Source organism: Amblyomma americanum, chromosome 1, assembly GCF_052857255.1.
Source record: "Amblyomma americanum isolate KBUSLIRL-KWMA chromosome 1, ASM5285725v1, whole genome shotgun sequence".
Lineage (NCBI taxonomy): Eukaryota > Metazoa > Arthropoda > Arachnida > Ixodida > Ixodidae > Amblyomma > Amblyomma americanum.
In genome coordinates, this window is record NC_135497.1 from 150699529 (window position 1) to 150719336 (window position 19808).

Genomic DNA, 19808 nt, shown 5'->3' on the forward strand with positions numbered 1-19808 from the left:
CAAACAATCTTAGCTACTAACTAACGATTTAAGCGGAATTCAAAAAAACTCTGAGGAGTGCCGCACAACGGGAAATAATATGTTGTTGGTTTCACCCAGCTGCGGTGCACCACTGTTTTTTAATCCTTGGCTCAAGTTAGGTGAATCACCTTGTAAACATCGCCATATATAATGTACACTGCATACAGGCCACGTAGGTAGCAGAACAGGTTACCCCTTTTCCAGGTGAGCTTGGAAGAGATAACCTCAAAGAATACATGGGCCACTATGGGAATGCCAAAAAGAGAAGCACAACTACAGAAGTGAAAAAGCTGCAGTCTAGAGTGGTTTGAAGGTAACTGCGCAAGCATCAACCAAAAGCAGGAACAGCGTCATGGCACAGAAGTGGTGAGGGAGGTGTCAGGCCAGTTTCCCTCACCCTCTTTGCTGCTTTTTAAGCAGCGGTCACTTCCATCTGAGCAAGTCGCTCTTTTTTTTACCTTCAGCAAACAGACAGTGATGATATTGCGCGTGACGTATTCTTTGGTATTATCTGGGAGCAGAAGTTCCGAAGCAGCGTCATGCAGCAATCATCACTGCCGAGGCAGAGATGGATTGCATAAAACATTACTCGGAAGAACTTGGCAAATATCGCCGCGAACATGATGACAAGTGACTTCTAAAAGATTCGCAGTTACACCCCCGTTAAGCAGAGTTAAAGAATCAGCGACGAGAGGATGGTGATGTGTGAGCTATAGTTGTGCCGAGATGAGACAATGCCACCAAGATCAGGTTGTGATGTTAAATTTTTTTTACAGCTCAGCAGCTTTTTGAAAAGAAGCAGTGCTGAACACTGCCGTTACCAGGTCAGCATGTTTGGAATGAGCTGCAGCATCGTTCGTGAAGATAAGAGGCAACGAGGTCTACCAGAGGGTGATGAGTTTGTCGCCAGAATGATCGTTGTAGTACGGAACAGCCAACAAGGGAGAGAATTGACAATGTCGATTTTCACTGCTCCAAAATTGGCTGCTAAGTGCCTTGGAATGCAGCCCAGTCGACTGCTCACGTGATAACCTTCAAATCATGCTAGACTGTACCCTACTGCATTTCACGCAGTAGGGGCATAGCGTGAATTAGAGTGTGTTTTTCCATACTAGTTCCCATTCCGAGGCTGGCATCGAGAAGGAAAAACGCTGCCACCCCACCGCATATCAGACAACTGACCACACACTCAATGTGCAGCAGTTTTTGCATGAAAGAATTTATTTAGGCTGCCATTTTTTTTCCTTGACTGGAATGCTTTAATTTCTCATGTATTGTCCAATGACACAGCAGTTTCTGTATTAACCAAAACATCAAAACACATGATATTACAATTTTTAGTAGGCAGCTTACAAACTGTTTATGTTGAAATAAACATAAACCATGTGTTTGATCACAGGCGCCTGACTTCTATAATGCATGTACAACTGGTCGCTTTGCAATGCAGGCAGAAACGTAGTGGAAATCAACGCAGTAGAAACATGGTCGTGATGCCTTCTAAAAGGAAAAGTGGTCGCCGCACTGTGCCCAAGTTGGAACTAATGCAATCAACATTTTCCTGTAGATGGCCCCAGCGTGCTATATACTAGATCCGTCTAGTCTTGTAAAAAAATTTTTTCCTTGCCAGAATTCAGAACAGCAAACTATACACTGGGTGCAGACTGCAGTCCATAAATTATGGTAGTACACGTGGCTAATTACAGGTGCCTGGCTTTTATAATGCATGCACTGCCAGGAGTTTCACACCCCAGGCAGGAAGATGGAGCGTGCAGAGAAAACAGTATTTATTCCTCTGAAACGAAAATCGTTGCCTGTGCTGCACCCTTCTTATTACTAACACAATTCACATGTTCCTACACGTGGGACTTGTGGACTATGCACCAATGACGACAATATAAAATAATCATGCACATATTGATGCTGTTGGGGTTCCTTAAGGAGAGCCCATGGTCTAGAGAAATTCCCGACCGCCATATTTACCCAAATTTAACACGTTTCTTTTCCTCAAGATTTTTGTCTTTTAACATCTACCCTTGCATTATAATTGAATACCATGATTCAACTGCCCTAAAGCAGCACTACGGTGCAGCCATTTTGAAGCAATCACAGCTCAGTTTCGGTTTCTGGAGTTCTGCGATGTTATGCTGGTTACGCGAGTACCATAGAAGTCAAATCCCAATCCATCCAAAGTCAAAACGTCGTTCTTTGTGTTCGATGGGATCTCGTGCCTCTCACGTCATGCGTCGTGTTCTTTATGTGGCATCAGTCGCGGTGCTGTTGTTTCGACTGTTACTGCTCGCTGCAGTCCACACGGTGGCAACACGTGCTCAGTATGACGTTCGTTTCCTTCACCTTGCGTCAATCCTGGTGTTGGATTCGTTTTGTGGACATCTGACCCTTTAGGTGAAGAAACCAGAGGACACAAAAACCCATCTTGTGGTTATTCCTGCGCCTGTGATATCTGTTCTGCAGACTCTAGACATCTGCCTAAATAAATCGTTTAAGGACAGGGTGTGGAAACTGTACATCGATTGGATCCAGGAAGGATCAGGTCCCGATGCCCTTAAGAAAAATCAAGTAACCATGCGCATTGAAGATCGCCGAGTGGGTATCTGCCGCTTGGTACAGCGTGCCTCATGACATGGTCATGAGGTCATTCAAGAAATGATCCATATCGAATGACCTCGACGGCACCTAGGATGACATCATGTCGTCTAAGAGGTCGACAGTGAGAACATCTCAATTTTTAAGAACTTGGCCTCCGAAAATGAGAAACAGTGAATGTTTTAAAAAAAGCGCCTAGTGTTGGCCACGATGTCCACTGAAGGTAGATATTTTTTTGCATCTGTTGATCTTTCATTACATTAGTGGTTTCATTTTTTCCCACTGGGCAGCATGTTAAGTCATCCCTCGCATTTCATTTGTGTCACGTTACATTTGAGTAAATATGGCAGTGCTGAGAAATACTTCGAAATAATCTGGTGAACAAAGGAACCAATCTACCTTATGCACCTATGAACTAACTGTGCACTGAGTACGCAGCAAAGAACGTGATTTTTTTTTTACCTTCACAAACTTATTTTGAAAACTTTCAGTGCAGTTTGTTGAGCTGATTGTACAGCAAGGCAGACACTATGTGCCTCATATGGATCCATCATTAGACAATTAATTAAGTTAACTAATAAACTTTATTTTTGATTTCAGGCGGCAGTCAATATTAAAAAATTGATGGCCAATATTGAGGGCAAGCCCTGTTTCTAAATTTTCTTACTTGGAAATGTGGTTTGAGATATCAAACATTTTTAAAATAAGCACTTGAAAGCTTGTTGAGTTGGCTTTCCTGCATTGCATATTTATAAAATGGCGTCCTTCGCACTTCTTACGCATCAAATAAAGGCGTCGTTGGTATATTTGATGATGTAGAAGTTACCTTGCTTTCGGTGATGATATTGCGCACAGCGACGACATTTTATAATTAGGTAATGCAGAAAAGCCAACTCCACAAGCTTTCAAATGCGTATTTTTGACTTTTGATATTTCAAGCCGCATTGCCAATTAAGAAAATTTAAAAGCAGGGCTCTTTTTCGATGTTGAGGGCTATCAATTTTGCAATATAACCTTGCCCCTAAAATCCAAAATATAAAGCTTATCATTTATTTAAAGTTAATAGTCTTAATTATTGATCCTTATGAGGTACATGTTGCCTGCCTTCCTATACGAGCCAGCTCAGGAGACAGCGCTGTTGTCTCCCTCACAGTTTTTAAATAATTATCTGTAAAGGTTAAAAAGAAAAAAAAACGTATAGTGTCACCATGACTAAAGCAGTTTTCTCACACATCTACCTTTAAGGATCCTGAGAGAAGCCCTGACCAGTCAGGACATACCCCCATCAGAGTGGAAGTGTCCAAGTTGAGCGCTCCAGTCATCAGCTGGTCTTGAAGCCAATCCAAGTCATAATCAATTGAATCCAAGTGCTCTGCAAAAACCCTGCATTCATAATACACAGGTCAAGTCATGCTACACAAGAATGAGCTATCGTATTTACTTGCATAATTTGCGCACTTTATTCTTTAAATTAAAGCTTCAAAAAGGGGTGTGCAAATTAGGCAAAGATTTTGCAAACACACCCTAAAAAGCTCTCCAAAGGTCATAACACACACATACACGGTATACTGCCACCTATACATCAACCCCCCAACTAGCACCCCTTGCTGACCAAAAAAAAAAAAAGTTGACTTTAAATATAAGATGCATACGTATACCCTTCCTGACCCGCACATATTATGTAGTTCCCTGCGGAATGGCAAGACGGCTGATATGCAGCTTGGAGCAATAACCGCGCAACGATACAATTGCAAAGCTAGCAATCAGAGATCGGGCCCTCGCGTGTGGCCCGGCTGACCAGAAAACGGTGGGTACCTTCAGATTCCAGTGCGTGCCGGAAGTTACCGGAAGTCTGCTCTTGCACCATTCGTCCGGGAAAGCGACCACCAGCATGAGCGACTCAGGAAAATGGCATGCAACTCGTCCCCTCACCACTCACACCTTACACAGCCACATATGACGACACGACTGCACCGATGTTCCCAAGCCTGCTTTGCATGCACCCGCGTGTATGCTGGTGGTCTGGCGCAGCAGGGAGCATAAAATATGCGAGAAAAAGTTTGCTTTTTTTATAAACCCTGGTGATAAATTAGGGGTGCGCAAATTATGTGAGTAAATACGGTATATTCCTTTGCTTACGTTGTTCTGGTGTGTAATATATGCATTAATAAAAACAATGAAAATGAACACAATGAAGTGCAAGTAAGCTGAATTAAGGAAGTAAGAGTGCAGCCATTTCAGAACAGAAAATCCTGTGCGACAACAAAAAAAAATGCATAAGTGCCTCATGATACCTTGAACCAACTCCTTAAAGTCGTGAGTTAGAACATTGGCACTACCGTGGGCACAGAACGACCCAACACTCTGAACACGACAGCAATGCCCCTCCTTAAGCATCACCACTAGTGAGATGTTTCGCATGCAGGCAGGGCGAGACCTCAGTGACACGTCATCTCTTGTGAGACTGCCCAGGAGAGGAGAGTAGCCATCGACAGCACTGTCCAAATAGGATACCGACATATGAAGCCTGGATTCAGCCATGCGGGCAGCATAGGGAGACACTGTGCATGCTGTGGTGCTTCGTATGTGAGGCGGCCAAAGCAAGCCACTATTAATCCCCCAATCCTTCACTCGTAACCCTCTGCAGCCTGGAGCCCACGAAAAAGGTGACTGAATTGTTAACACATTCGGCAGGTAATGTATGCTGCTGTGAGCATCTCAGTCAACTTACAATGAAAGTTCCAGTACTGTATTGCATGTAACTTTTGATGGTTTAGGTTTGGTTTATGAGGGACCACCTGGGGTTCTTTAACGTGCACTGACATGTCACTTTTGAGGATTAAATTAAAATCAGTGTGTTTGGGCAAGCATGCTGGGCACAGTGCATAAAAAAAAGACTAAAAGGATATGTAAAAAATGAATGTGATGATGTAAGCAAACGCCACTTGCAGAAGGAAAGCCTAATGCCACATGATGCATCTTACAATGAGAAAGTACTAATGAAAACACAGTTAAAAATATAGCCCCAGGATTGCAGTGCCAGTGTGTGCAACAAAACAAAACATCTCAACTTAACAGCACACACTGTACAATACCACAAGAAACACCCGCAACAAAGAATAAGTTCTCGTTTGAATGCTAGTATTTTCCCATAAATGAGCAAAACATAAATCTGCACCAAGTACCTTGCACAGGGGTCAGCAACCGTCTTCTTAACCCCTTAGCAGAATTTGACGAGCCCAGCTCATCATAAGCAGACTGTCATTTCTGGCTCTAGACGAGTCCAGCATTCTAGAGCCTTATTATATCCGTAAGCTGTCCGAACGTTGTGTCAGTGACACGTCTGTGCACGTTTATTCCTCGGAATGTGCCTTTCTAGATTTTTTTTTTTATTAGCTTGTGCGCATCACTGATGTGCGGTTTTTGTGCCTTTTCCACGCGCATGCTCAACATTCTGTTCCTATATATCCCCTGTCCCACAGCATGAATAAACAGTTGGTAGTAGCGCTCGTGAACCTGTTTTTGTGTCCCTTACTCTGTCCCTACGTCCGGTATTTTCCGCTTCCTAGTTTACAACATGCATCACCAACTAGCCCGGCAGATTGCTCTCCTGAGTCCAGCTTGTCGTGTGTCTTCTGGCACTCTCGATTTACGGCAAGAAGAGCTTGTCCAAAGCACTCTTATGGTTTGCTGATAGATGACAGCACGGGAACTAAAATACCATTTTGGCACCATTTTTGAAAAAAAAATATGTCCATTAAGGAGTTAACATTATTTATGTGAAAGTCTGGATGAGATCCATGAACCTTATAATCAAGCTAACACAATATACACAAACATTTCACTTACTTGGTGTTCCCAAAAGCCTTGTCCTGCAATGCCACCTGCATATCTGGGCTAACTGATGCAGCTCCTGAGTCCTCCTTATGCTTTGGGCTCCCCTCTGAAGCATGGCTGGTCGCAGGTACAGTCAGGCCTAATGGAGAGGCAGGCTCTGATGCTGCAGAGTCGCCAACAAACATAGGAATGCCTTCTAGCATGACGCAGCTGCTCAGCAGGTCCGAGGTACCGTTGGCTGCATGCCTGTCACCAAGCAGTGTTGGCTCTTCATCACCAAACAAGTTGGATGAAGTAAAAGCCTATTAAGAGAAAAAGTACAAAAGCATGTTGGCCACCACACCCACAAGCACAAGCAAAAAATCCTGACACAGAAACATAATAACTGTCTGATGAATGATCAAAATTTCTGCAACAAAACACCTTCAGGATAGTATGAACATACTTAACCTGCTGTTGAGTAAAAGTTTCAGAGAACTCTCTTTGCACACTGAAGATTCAGTTGGACCAGACATGTTAAATATGAAATGAATTTGCTATGGACAGAAGAGTCCTGGTTATCACACAAAATGTCTGCAGTCCTTCCAAAATGCAGGCATGCATCTCCCTAAGTGCATGCCTCAGAACTAATGCTGTACATGAAGATGCACTTTCTGATGGAAGGTGCACGTTGGTGTTCAGCATAAGCCTTTGTAGTGCTAGTTGGAATGGTGACATACAGTGTGCCAGACCATAAGCACAGGCTGGAGTGTTTGCTGCGCATAGAGGCACGCCACACATAAAAAGTGCTACACAAAGCATTGTGACGCATGTAAATCTGCTGCCAAAAAGTACATTAAAGGGCACAGTGACTCCAATGAATGGTGCACAAAGCAACTCAATCACAACATATTGCTGCTAGCAGCCAGCACTGACTTCCTCTTTTTGCAACTGCAGCTCATTTCTGCTTGGCAACGGCAGGAAGGTTTGATCCTTTTATATCTATGTGGCTACTCATCGTACGCATGGTAATCACATGGTGCATGACCATGTCTAAGTAACTGGCTAGAAGAGAAGGCCTTGGCCTTCCTGCAGGTGGAGTGCAAGTAGAACCATCAAGATGGCTACATGGATTCCAATCAAGCTGATGAAATGGACTTCAGGTCCCGGGAAGTGCCACGAGCACAAGGGCCTGCTGCGTATTATCGCTGTTCCATGGACAGATGGCCACACAGCTCACTGGTCCCAAAATGCAGCTCAAGAAGGAATAGCTTGCCACACGCTCCTGCCACCTTCTGGTGGAGTTATGATGCCTAGAAGAGAGAGGTGGTTGCGCTAGCAGCACTGTGCAGCAAGCAATCATGAAAGTGGTGGTGGTAAAGCACTCAACACTTACACTGGTCTACTTGCTTGGTTATAACAGCTCTCTCCTATCCATTTCTGGTGTAACGGGTCTGTGCAGGAAATTCAGAGCATGTTGGCAGAACCAGTGCTCATTAAACATGCACAGCATTTTGCATTTTTTAAATTTTGTGGGTGACACAGCCGGTAACCTAACAAGCAATATGAGAACCACTTTGTGCCAACACAGAGGACATTTTATCAGGCAAGAAACTGTAGGACAAAAGGTCTAGGGCTTCAGTTTAGATACCTGTCTATAAGATAGTCAAGCTCCACACGAATGTCTCTTTTTTTTTATGCTGGTTCCATAGAGATGAAGTTCCATCAGCACAGGTTACACATTTCCATTAGATGGAGCCTTTGAAGTTTTCATCTTGAAGCAGCGCGAAACACAAGACAAGAGGAAGAAACATGAGACAACACGAGCGCTTTGTCGCTCGTGTCGTCTCGTGTTTCTTCCTCTTGTCTTGTGTTTCGCGCTGCTTCAAGATGAATACATTCCAACTCGCCCAGTTTTCTGTTCTCGTTAACCACATTTGAAGTTTGTCTGACGAGAGGCAGTTTACCAATAGCAAGAACTATAATGGCAAGGGTGGTCATTTCTCTAAGATGTTTGCCTTAATTTTCCAAATATACATACTTTCTAATGGATCTTGATAAAAGACATGAAGGGAAAAGATACTTGTAGTCTTCGCGTTACGACATTAAGATGCTTAGCTACTTTTGATCCCAATTTTTTTTTCAAATACATCATTACGCTACCAGTGATTATGAAATTTACAGACACCACAGTTTTCCATAGTAAACATAATGTCAACTACAGTGAACCCTCAAGCCAAATTTCCATGTCTTGAAATGTTGGTTAAGTCAAAAGTTTTTTATGTGGGAAAATAAACAATACAAAGTACTGATATGTGTTGAGTGCTGCTTATACTGACAGGTTTGCATGACGAAATTTGGATACCTTGAAATCTGGCTTGTGACTAAAAACAAAAAAAAAGGGCCACCAACTAGTAGTTCATGCAGCCTGCAGGGCAAGCCCATTAACCGTGCTGCAACATGTGCCCCTAGCTGTCATTCTGTACCACTCTTTACGTTGCGCCATTCTGGCTTTGGCTTTGTGTGATGTGAGGGCACAGTCCATTTCCCAGGGCAATGATGGTCGTGTAGACCATCAGAGGGGATGTGGGAAGAAGAGAGTGATCTTTTATTTTTTTTGCTTGTTTATTTCGTTAACACTGTTAGAGTTGAGAAATCTTTTTCAACTGCAGCGAGCCAACTCTGTTTAACCTCTTCAGGCACTGCGTCCACATATGTGGACACGATCTAAGCGTGCTCAAATTTTCATATACAAGGCGAATTTCCACCCTTGAATACCGCACTCTTATCACTTGGACCCTCCCTGTCAAGTCTGTGGCACCATCTCTTGCAGCTACAGCGAAATGTGTCCGTAAAGTATAACAAAGCATGGGCATCGCAACGTTTTTGGCAGGACGAGTAAATCGCTTATCTTTTCACATGGTCGTAAATGATGCACTTTACCATTCGGAATGTGTAATAGGTTAATGTAGAAACGGCACACCAATTTTCCTTGTCACAGACAAAAAAAGTGTTGCAGTGGATGTTCAGACTGGCGTGTCCACAAATGTGGACATGGCGCCTTAATGCAGAAACTATCAAAGTGGCGCTTTCTGCACACTGCACGCACTTTTTCTGGGCAAGTGTGGTACAAAACGGGTCTTATTGTTTACAGGTATTAAAAACCATGCTTTTACAGGGAGAACATTGGACGACTCCAGCGCTGAAGCGTTGTTCATGAAAATAGTCAATGGAGAAGCGCTTCCAAAGAAGCGTGGCCAACAGAGCAATGAAGACCCACAGATGGTTGCAAAGAACCGCTACTACGCTGAGCCACTGCTGACAAACAAAGCACACAATGACCAGTGCTTAAAGTCACGGGGGTCTTGGAGGGTCTCAGACACCCTACCAGTATTGAAAAGGGATCCAAGACCCCACATGATAGAATCTAGATTGCATGAATCCGAAGAAATAAACCGTTTTTATGCTTATTTTCTGTGATAGTCTGAGGAGGAGGAGGAAACAACTTTGTTAAGTCGCCTGCAGAACGACACCATGACTGAATGGCGCCGTGATGCGGGCCCTGACGCCTTCTCAGCGTGTGTGACTCCCGCGGTCGGTCGCCTTGAGGGGCAATGTTCCATCGGTTTTGCTTGGCCTTTGTCTTTCAAGAGCCGCCGAGACCTGCTGGACGGCCCAGGTTTGGATTTCGAGGTAAGAGCATTCCGCCGCAACTGCGAGTCGCAGCAAAATCGTTGTACTTGTCGAAGCTTTGTCGGAGAACTTGGTGCAATCCCATAGGATGTGCATCAGGGTGGCCCTCTCCCGCTTGCACACGCGGCACACATCACTCATGTATACCTTCGGGTACAGATGGTTCATTAACACTGGGGTGGGTAAAGAACCAGTTTGTAACTGTCTGAACAGCACCGCCTCCACTTGGCTCAGCCCCGGGTGCGGGGTGGGAAAGTCCTTCGAGCCAGGCAGTGAAACTGCGTAAGTTCGTTGAACGTCGTCATGCGGTCCTTGGCACTACACCACGTTGGACGGTCGGTTGCAGCGGCGCGGTTAGTTAGCCCTCGCGCCACTGCATGTGCCGTCTCGTTGTGGTTATCGTGCTTCTCCGACGCATCGTTGCCCGCATGCGCCGGGAACCACTTGATTTTAACACACCTATTCTCTCGTTGCAGAACACCCGAGCACAGAACGCGGACAGCCTCACCACACACTTTGCCCTTGGCATAATTCCGCACTGCACTTTGTGAATCACACAACACTGTTTGACACCCGGGGTCGCCAATGGCCAAGGTAATGGCCACCTCCTCCGCCTGACACACCTCTCGGACCCGTAAGCTCGCCGTTGCCCCCATGGCGCCTGACAACGCATCGATGATGGTAGTTACGAACGCCGCGCGGTCTCCCTGGTATTCTGTTGCATCCATGAACCTGGTGTGCTCGTCCCTGGCATGAAAGTCGATGAGGAACTTGGCCCTCGCAGCTCTTCTCTCCTTATCAAATTCCGGGTTCATGTTTCTCGGGATGGGGTCTACCCAAATCCGGCGCAGGGTGCCGTCCGGGACAGGAACGTCGCTACTCGCCTTTTTCGCCCTGGGCTTGAAGCCCAAGTATTGAAGTATGCGCCTGACGGGCTCAGTCATAGAGAGCCGCTCCAGCTGGGCGGTTTGTTTAGCTTCTGCAAGTTCCTCAATGGTATTGTGGACCCCCAGGCTCAGAAGCTCGTTGGTGTTCGTACACTCGAATAGTCCGAGCGCCGTCTTGTAAGCTCGGCATATCAGGGCGTTGATCTTATTCTTTTCACACTGTATCCAGTTGTGGAAGGCTGCAACATAGGTGACGTGGCTAAATACGAAGGAGTGCACAAGCCGAATCAAGCTTTACTCCTTCATCCCGGCCTTGCGGTTGGCGACCCGTCTGATGAGACATATTGCATTGGTAATCTTCGCTGTAAGGCGGGAGATGGTCTCGCCGTTGCCTGTCGCTTGTCGATAATCATGCCGAGCACCTGGATTTTGTCGACCTCCAGGATCACTTCGCCGTTCCTCGTCACGATCTTGATGGCCTCGTAGTCTCTCGGTTTGCTCTTGTTACGTCTGACTTGCCTGGTGAGCAGATCATACCAGATCCATTTAGGTGGTCTTCGGTGGCGTCGACGGCCTCTTGCAGCGTGTTCTCAATGTGACCATCGCTGCCTCCCGGACCTCGCAGCGTGATGTCGTCGGCGTAGATGGTGTGCCGTTGTTTTTGCGCCGGAGTGCCTCGTTGGCTTCCTTCAATGTCCTCATCGCCTCGTCTTCCCTCGTCTTGGTGTAGTTGTTGTCGCCGCCGTTCTTGGTGGTGCTAATGATCTTGGTGGTTGCGGTGGTATTGGAGGTGGTGGTGGTGGTACCCCCCTGTGCTTTCTTGGCATCGTGCCTTGCTACATCGGCCCAGCTCACGTGGTCACGTGACTGTGATCGCTTACGGCTAAGGCTCCGCTGTCTATTCTCGCTGGCTCTGCACTTCCGAGATGGACGCGCTGGGCTGGCAGGTGTTGCGGTTGTTGGCATCAGCGGTGGAAATTCCTCAGCTCTGAGAGATGCTCGTTGTTGCTGCTGCGCTTGTTGTTCGGCCATCTTGCACTCCCATTGCCTCTTTGTAACTACTTATGGCGTCTTGTACCTATTCTTACAAACCTTGTCACCGGTCAGATGTGGCCCTCCGCACAATTTGCAAGTGGGGGTGCATCTATGATCTTCCTTGGGGTCAACGGCCCCGCAAGCAAAGCAAGCCTTCACGTGAGGGTTTGGACAAACGTCGATGCGGTGGCCCACCTTTCCGCACTGCTTACATACATCGAATTGTTTTCGATATAGGCTGCACCTGGTGAGAACGGGACCATAGCACACGTAATTCGGGACCTTCAGGCCCTTGAAAGCCACTATGACTGTAGTCGAGAGACCAATCCTGTTCGCGTCAAATGCCAAGGGACTTCTCGAGTTAACAATATTTCGGTCGATTGCGGCCGGGGAATCCTCTATTGGGATACCTCTAATAACGCCTTTAACGGTGCCATATGGCACAGTTTGATATGCGCCAACCACATGTTCCTTGCCACCAATGCAGATCGATTTTATCTTAGCGTAACGTGAAGCATGTATATCATCGGGGGTACTCACTATCATAATGTTTTGTTGCAAGTTGGGGCAGAAAGTATCCGCTGCTTCTCCCTTGATACGTTCGCCGCCATCATTATGGCCGATGCCATGGTGGCGGCCTGAGTCCTCGCGATGTTAAGGCCTCCTCGAGGCCGCAATATCACCTTGGTCTCCTCTCTCGGTAGGGCGTCCGGCATCCTTGCTGCCCTCGTCACCGAACCTTTCACGTTCCTGGTGAACTTCTTCGTCGTAGGTCTTGATTGGTGAGCGGCAATCCCCTCGCCAGCCAAGGTATTTATACGCCGGCCTACGTGCGACCAGTCTGCACCGTTGTCGAATTCTTCCGAAGAAATTACTTCCCCTTGTACCTCAACACACATCTGGCTAACTCCGAAGTTCACCGGGTCCCGAACAATGGACGTCTCCATCTCGGTGGACATGTTTGTACAGCCGCCGCCTGAAGACGCCACCCTACCCTTGCCGAGGTTAGGCCTGGCTATGGGCAGTTCCAAGCTGGTCGATTAGGCCTAGCAGAACGGCGCCGACCTCCACAGAAAGTGGCGAAAAACCGTACCTTTTGGTAGCCACTGGTACCGGTTGATAACCCGCACCTTCACGGACACAGTTGTAACAGTTATACCATGGTAACAAATAATTAGCACTGCAAAATTGGTCATAAAAGCCGGAGCCGATGTCTCCGTTTCGCTGCCATTTCTTTTTCATCGTCTTCTGAAAAATTCTTCACTACTGTTTTTGAAACTTCCACTCTGGATTTTAGCAAAAATCATGAACATTTTGAATAAACCTGGAGACTGAGAAAAATACAAAGCGGCAGCACTACACAAGGGGTGATGAATAAGGGGAACCCGAACCATCGCACCAAGAGTCAGTTCGGAGCTGGCCACTAAGCTCCAAGGCTACAAAGCAACAATCAGCAGACTGGTAAAGCGTGGGGATAGTTTGCTCCTGGCCTCTGTCTTGAGTTGAGAAAACAACGGCCTTTAAAAATTTATCCTTTTTGCAAAAACCATGCGTAAAACAGGCCCCAATCTGCTTTCTCTCTCTCCCTCTTTAGCTGTGCTCTGATCACTCGAGACCCCTTCAATGGAGCCAGACTTTACGCACTACCCATGATGGAAGAAAAAACTGGCCCCAACTTCTTAACACGTTAATTGCACAACGGTGCCGACTTAAAGGCTACACACCTAAAAGCAATATTCAGTGCCGGAAATGCCGAATTTTCCTCGTTCTGTTTCACAGAACGACTGTTTTTACCTGTTTCATAAGTCATGAACTAAAGAATAATTCTTTGAAGTGTATATTGTCACAACTAAATATTTATTCATGTCTAACGATCAGTTAGAAAAGCAAGAAAATGTTGCAGCGTTTGCATTCATGCAGCAGCTTTGAGGCTGCTATGTCCACATATGTAGACACAAAGAAAATATAATCAAATATGAATATCTTCGCGAAATTTTTTTCATATCACCTCTGCATAATCTACTGATTGTGATTAAGGTAAAAAAGTATTTTTCCTTTCAGCAGATTTAACAGGCGCATGAAAGGGTTAATGCACCAAGAAATCTTGTGGAACCAAGTCAGTAATTAAGCTGAAGCAAACTAGGCATAGCTATGGAAAACGATGCGAGAATGAGTGTCCAACAGACGCACTGTCGTGTGTAACAGTCTCCACTGCTTTCAGTTTAATTTCACAAAGATCCCGGAAGTGATCTGCAGCTGCCTTGGTTTGCTATCGTCTACCTTCTTGCCCACTGGCCTGTGACCTTGAACCACAGGCTGCAGTCTTGTAACTGGTTGCACCTCACAGAAGACATGACAAGGAAGACCAACCTCAATATATGAAACACTGATATAACGAATTATTGACTACATACTATAGTAGTGTTGCAAAATATTTTTAAAAAGCACATGCAATTTTGGCTTCCTATACTGAATGTCACTGAACATAAAATGGGTATACAACTCTATAGGGCTAAGCTGTGCTCACACAATGGGCAGGTGGCAGGCTTCACTGCGTCACACAAGTGGCTGGTGGTGGTATCAACGAATACGTGTGTAACTATTGTACAGCCTTTGTCAAAAATATACAACCCAAGGGTTTTGCTTTTGAGCACTGCAGAGTGGCTCATTTTGTGTTCTCAGCAGCCCTGGTATCTTGAATTCGAGAGGAGCCGACTTCCTCAACCCTCCCAAGGTTAGGACTGCCAAATGTGCTCGAGAGGCCCGCTAGGGCTGTACATTTCTGACAAAAGCAATACAACAGACACACTTTCGTATGCTTCCTGCACTTATCCACTCACATCCATTTCCTGCCATGCTTCACTGCAAGGTAAGGCTGATGAAGGCTGAAATAATGCTAAAATTCAGATACCAACACCTACCATTCTGCTTAATTCCGAAAGATTTGCAGCCATAAACTACACAGTAAATATACGCAAGCGAGCATAAGTGTGCATAATTTTAAATTCAAAAGAAAAGGCATGCCTTTGTCAGCTGTAGCCTGTATCAGAGTTACTACAATAGAACCCCTCTATAGTAAAGTAGCTCCGACCAGCAAAATTCTTGACTATATCAGGGTATTTACTATATCATTTGCTGGTGATGGCATTGGCTATTCTCTTTGCCTGCTTACTAAGCACGAAGTGTTGGTTTATAAAAGAAGCACTCAGAAATACCTTACACCCTGCTTTATGTGATATTTACTTTCAGTTATCACACGTTATCTCGTTTCCGACTTCATGGCTACACGTGGCCACAAAAATAAAGCGAGCTTGATTCCATGTGAAAAACAAAGCTTTGCATGATCACGGCGTCGTCTTCTGTGGCCTCAGCGCCATTTAAGAGCCAGTAGTTAATAAATGCCCGCGACAGTAAGCGCGGCAAAACCGACTACGCAGTGGCGTTACACTTCTGCTTCTTGCCGCTTCTTTCCCGTGCTTCGCGCTGCCATGCTACGAACGCACACCCTTTTCTACTCCTCACTGCACTTTTACTGGTTTTCCTTTCTCAGCGACCCGCGCCGCCTTCTTTCTACGCTCATAGGCAGCTTCACTTTTTCCGTGTGCGCCACGCACTTTGCCTCACGACATCTAGGTGCTTTTGCAAAAAATTGGCTTCTCCTAGCGACTCTAGAGCTTGGTGGTGAAGCAATCTCAAAGAGCACCGTTTTATCGTATTCGTTATTTGCCTCGTGATCCTAGACTTCACGCGTGCCGCGATGTCGTCATTCCGTGAGAAGTACATCACCAAGGCCAGAAGTTCTTTACTATAGTCGTTTCTTCGAAAAAAAAAAAGTTTTACTACAACCGAAAATAATGGAAGGCGAAATAGACCGCTGCTTCTCTTTACAATATCAGTTTTTAGTATAACCGAGTTCACTATAGCGGGGTTCTACTGTATCAGGTCTAGCGGTGACATATTTTGTACAGTCAGCTATTTTGCTTCAAGCGCTACTGACTCATGTTTCTGCTCTACAGCATAATGTAAAAAAGCAAACTGGACGAAGACCTTCACCGATCTTCACGAGAAGAGAATGTAAACAGACTCTGATCACCAACTTTGTTGAGCCAGAGGTGGTATGCAGTGCAGTAGCGACGATGGTGTTATGATGCAAAGGCGCGACTGTGCATTTTGTGCAGTGGCTGTGCTCGGAATCTTGCAAATGACCCACAACTGGCCAACCTGACAACTGACCCAAAGCAAAGTATCTTCTTAGGCTTTATAAGATGTTTGACTCTTTGGTGTGTCAATTAGCTTTAATTATTTTATGGAGGATGCCCCATGCTCCTACTTACATCGTGCTCTAAAAAAAGGACGAGAACAAGGTGAAAAGCACTACCTCATAACTCACAGAATCTAAAGGGGTGGTCTGCTTGACAGCTGAAGTAGCAGGAGTTGCAACCTGCAGAGTTTTAACAGTTGGCACTACCAGGCTCTTAGACGAAGCTGTAGATGGTTCCTTTGGACTAGGCTCAGATGAATTCACGACGACTTCTTCAATGTCACATGGCGCCACATACGAGCTGCAACAAGCCAAAGGCATTTGGTTTTATTTTCTAACATGTACATATTCAAAAAAGCACCAGTTCATGAATAAATGCATCCATAACTTATGTTCTTATCGAACACAACAAGAAAAGAACATAAGTGCCGCATGTTGCCGGTAGAATCAATTTTAAAGCTATCTTTGTGTTTATGATCGGTCAAATAGAGTGAATTGTGGCAAAAGGGCCCTTGATAAATACTGCACACAGGAGCAGTGGGCAGTTGCAGGTGGTGTGAGAAGGGCTGAAGAAAGGTATAGTATGTGTACTGTAATGTCCAAAAGCTGCATGTGGGCTATGAGGAATACCCTGGTGAAGGGCTTCGGATTAAAGGTGCACTAAAGAGGATTCTGAGCTTGTCTTTTTACCGTGGGAACGCCTCTGAGCATTCCAAGAAACTTTGAATAATTGTCCTGTGCGGCCGATTTCCCTATCAAATCGAATTAAATGCCCCGGCTCCCGCCTTCTTTTTTTTTAACTAGCCTCCAAAAAGAGGAGGAGTCAGCCAATGCATGGAGTGCCTTTCAGCCAGCCACGTGGCGCCTTGCCACTCTGCCATCGGAGGAATGATACGTAGCAATCAGAGAAAACAAGGAGTGCATGCTTATTTTTATTTTTGTGGGCCTAATTTGCGACTATGTAACCTGCAAATGAAACTATTTATTCACGTAAACCTAAAAAACAAAATAAAAGTAAAAGTGAAGCCGCCACGCGACTGGCTGAAACAAACTCCACATGTTGGCTGACACCTCCTCTTTTCAGAGTTGAGTTAAAAAAAAGGCAGGAGCCGGGATGTTTAATTCAATTCAATAGGGAAATTGGCTGCACAGGACAATAATTCAAAAGTTTCTAAGAATGCTCGGAGAGAGTAGATTGAGTTCCCACGGTAAAAAGACGATTTCAGATTCCTCTTTAGTGCACCTTTAATTTAGGCCATCTGGTGTTCTTTAACATGCACCGACATCGCACAGCCCACAAGCGTTTTGTGAATTCTGCCTCCATCGAGATGTAGCCACCGCAGCCTGGATTCAATCCGGCATCCTCGGTCTCAGCGGCCAAACATCAGAGAAGGCAAGCTTTTTGAGGAGAAGGGCATATTGAGTCCCTAAATCTCACAGTTGCTGAACAAGGCACATAGAGGCAAGTATGAAGGCTGTAAGAGATATAAATTTGAAGCAAAAGGGATGTGCAGGCAGCTAAAGATGACGGCAATTAAATAAGATGTGATACACATGCACACAAGGTGCACACAAGCACTTACAAAACACACACCCACGCCCACTTAAAAGGATTCACAAAATGTTGACAGGGCCAGTCCTTTGGCATTCTGAAAATTGTATGTGTTTGTAACTGGGCACGTCATGTGAGTTGCTAACAAAATCTAACAAAAATACATTGGAAAAAGTGCCATACAGCAGGCTTCTAATTCAAGCAGCTGTGATAAAGCTGAAGTTACTCGATCATGATGTACTGCAAAGTTCAGTCTACATGCTTCTCATCCAGTTCCAAACAAATTCTTTTAGAAGTATGCTGTAGTAGAACGACCTTGCGGGCTATTCGGTTCATTTCAACAAAAAGTTAAGACTGCAAATAAGATAGGACAGAAGACACAGAAATGAAAATGACACCACTGGCACAGACTTCCAACTTTTTATTCACAAGTGAAAGCACATGCTATTTAAGCACTTAAGTATGTAAAAACAAGCATGACAGGATGAAAACAAAAAGGAACAAGTGTATAGGTGAACATTAAAACCAGATAAAAGAGTACATTTCCGGGCTGAAAAACAATTTACAGTCAAGCATAGGGCATGAAAGACATTAGATAATTATAAGTGGCCTTCAAAAAAAGCGAGTTCATTCAGTGAAAGTAAAATAGATGGAGTGCTGACACATTTTTCATCAGTTTTCATAATGTGAAAATATTTGACGACCTCCCTTTCTCTCGTATTTTGATCTGAATAATAAAGCTGTGTTACAAAAGAATGGAGTGCAAGGAATTTTTTTCTTACGCTTACCCTTGGCTTCACAATTTTTACAATGTAGTGCTAGGTGGCCTGCAGAGTTGTTCTTTATTGCCAAACTTTGTTCACGTGTCCGTTTATTAAAACGTCTATTGCTGTGCAACGTAACACCAGCTGCAGGTAAGGGGAATTTCGTACACAAGACCTGAATCGCACTTCGTAAGCTTTTTCTAGTGATTTGTGGTACACTGCAGCCTGCTTTTCTTTTCTCTGAGTACCAAAGGACACACGCTACTCAGTTTACACAGAGCTGAGAAAACCATCCTGACACCATATCAGTTTGCCACATTTTTAATGGTGTGCTACACAAAGTGTATGTATGGCATCACCTGCAGCGTTAAAGGACTCGTTCGCCAGAAAATCCGGCACCGATGTGCCAACGTTGGTGTGCCGGCGTAGGCGTTAGCAGGTGGTCCCCAGAGAGCCACCTAGGTCACGTGACCTTGCGGCGTCATCACAATCTGCCCACCCGATAGTGAGCAAACTGCCCACCGTGGCAGTTATGATCAGTCGCTCAGGAAAAACAACCTGGGTCTCACAAGGCCCCGCACTGGGAGCACTTGCCATTGTAGGGCAGTGGTGTATTGCTTAACTCCTGCATCACTACGCCAGGAGCGTATCAGGACTCCCAGGGATATATGAATAATTGCATCATTACGCTTAAGTGTCCCCTCCAATTTTTTTTTTATTAGCACTCTCACTCTCCTTTTTGCCGTCTTTCAGCATCTGTACTAAACTTTCACATGCTGTAGTGATCAGATGGGGAGGGTAACCAACGAAAAAAAAAGCGTTGAACATGTTGGAAGCTTGCCTTTTTGCATGATGGAGCTTGCTAGGAGCTTTGGCATGAAGCTCCTAGCAAATGCTGTCATTGCCCAGTTGTTTATTCTGGCCTCCCACAATGATGAGATTTTTTTTTCGTGTTTTCGTGCAAAAGTACTACTTCAAAAGCTCTAAATGGCTTGCTGAGCTTGTGTGAAGCTTGACCTTGACGGTGACCTTGGCCAAACCATAAATAAATTAATTAAATTATTATTGCGGCCACTGGCATTCGAACCCAAGGCGGCACGAACAGATCAGGTTCGCTGGTCACTGCACGAGAGCACTATGCTATCACCGCAGCTGATCATGCGTCATGTTAAACT

At 45.2% G+C, this 19808-nt stretch overlaps 1 protein-coding gene and 1 pseudogene across 12 annotated transcripts in view; both read right to left on the reverse strand.

Moving 5' to 3' along the window:
• LOC144113933 (heat shock factor protein-like) overlaps positions 1–19808 on the reverse strand; it is a 72053-nt gene that overhangs the window by 22709 nt on the left and 29536 nt on the right. For 5 of the 12 annotated variants that reach the window (XR_013310916.1, XR_013310915.1, XR_013310919.1 and 2 more), the window contains exons 6-8: positions 16435–16618; positions 6475–6764; positions 3864–4008 (exon numbers count right to left, since the gene is read on the reverse strand). Coding sequence is in view for 6 of the 12 variants with exons in the window: in XM_077647334.1 (XP_077503460.1) it covers positions 3864–4008; positions 6475–6764; positions 16435–16618 (619 nt within the window). In the remaining 6 variants the exon portion in view is untranslated. The remainder of the gene's footprint in view (positions 1–3863; positions 4009–6474; positions 6765–16434; positions 16619–19808) is intronic. The other 7 variants (XR_013310917.1, XR_013310920.1, XM_077647335.1 and 4 more) reach the window with 2 other exon arrangements.
• LOC144113934 (uncharacterized) lies at positions 11568–13015 on the reverse strand (annotated as a pseudogene).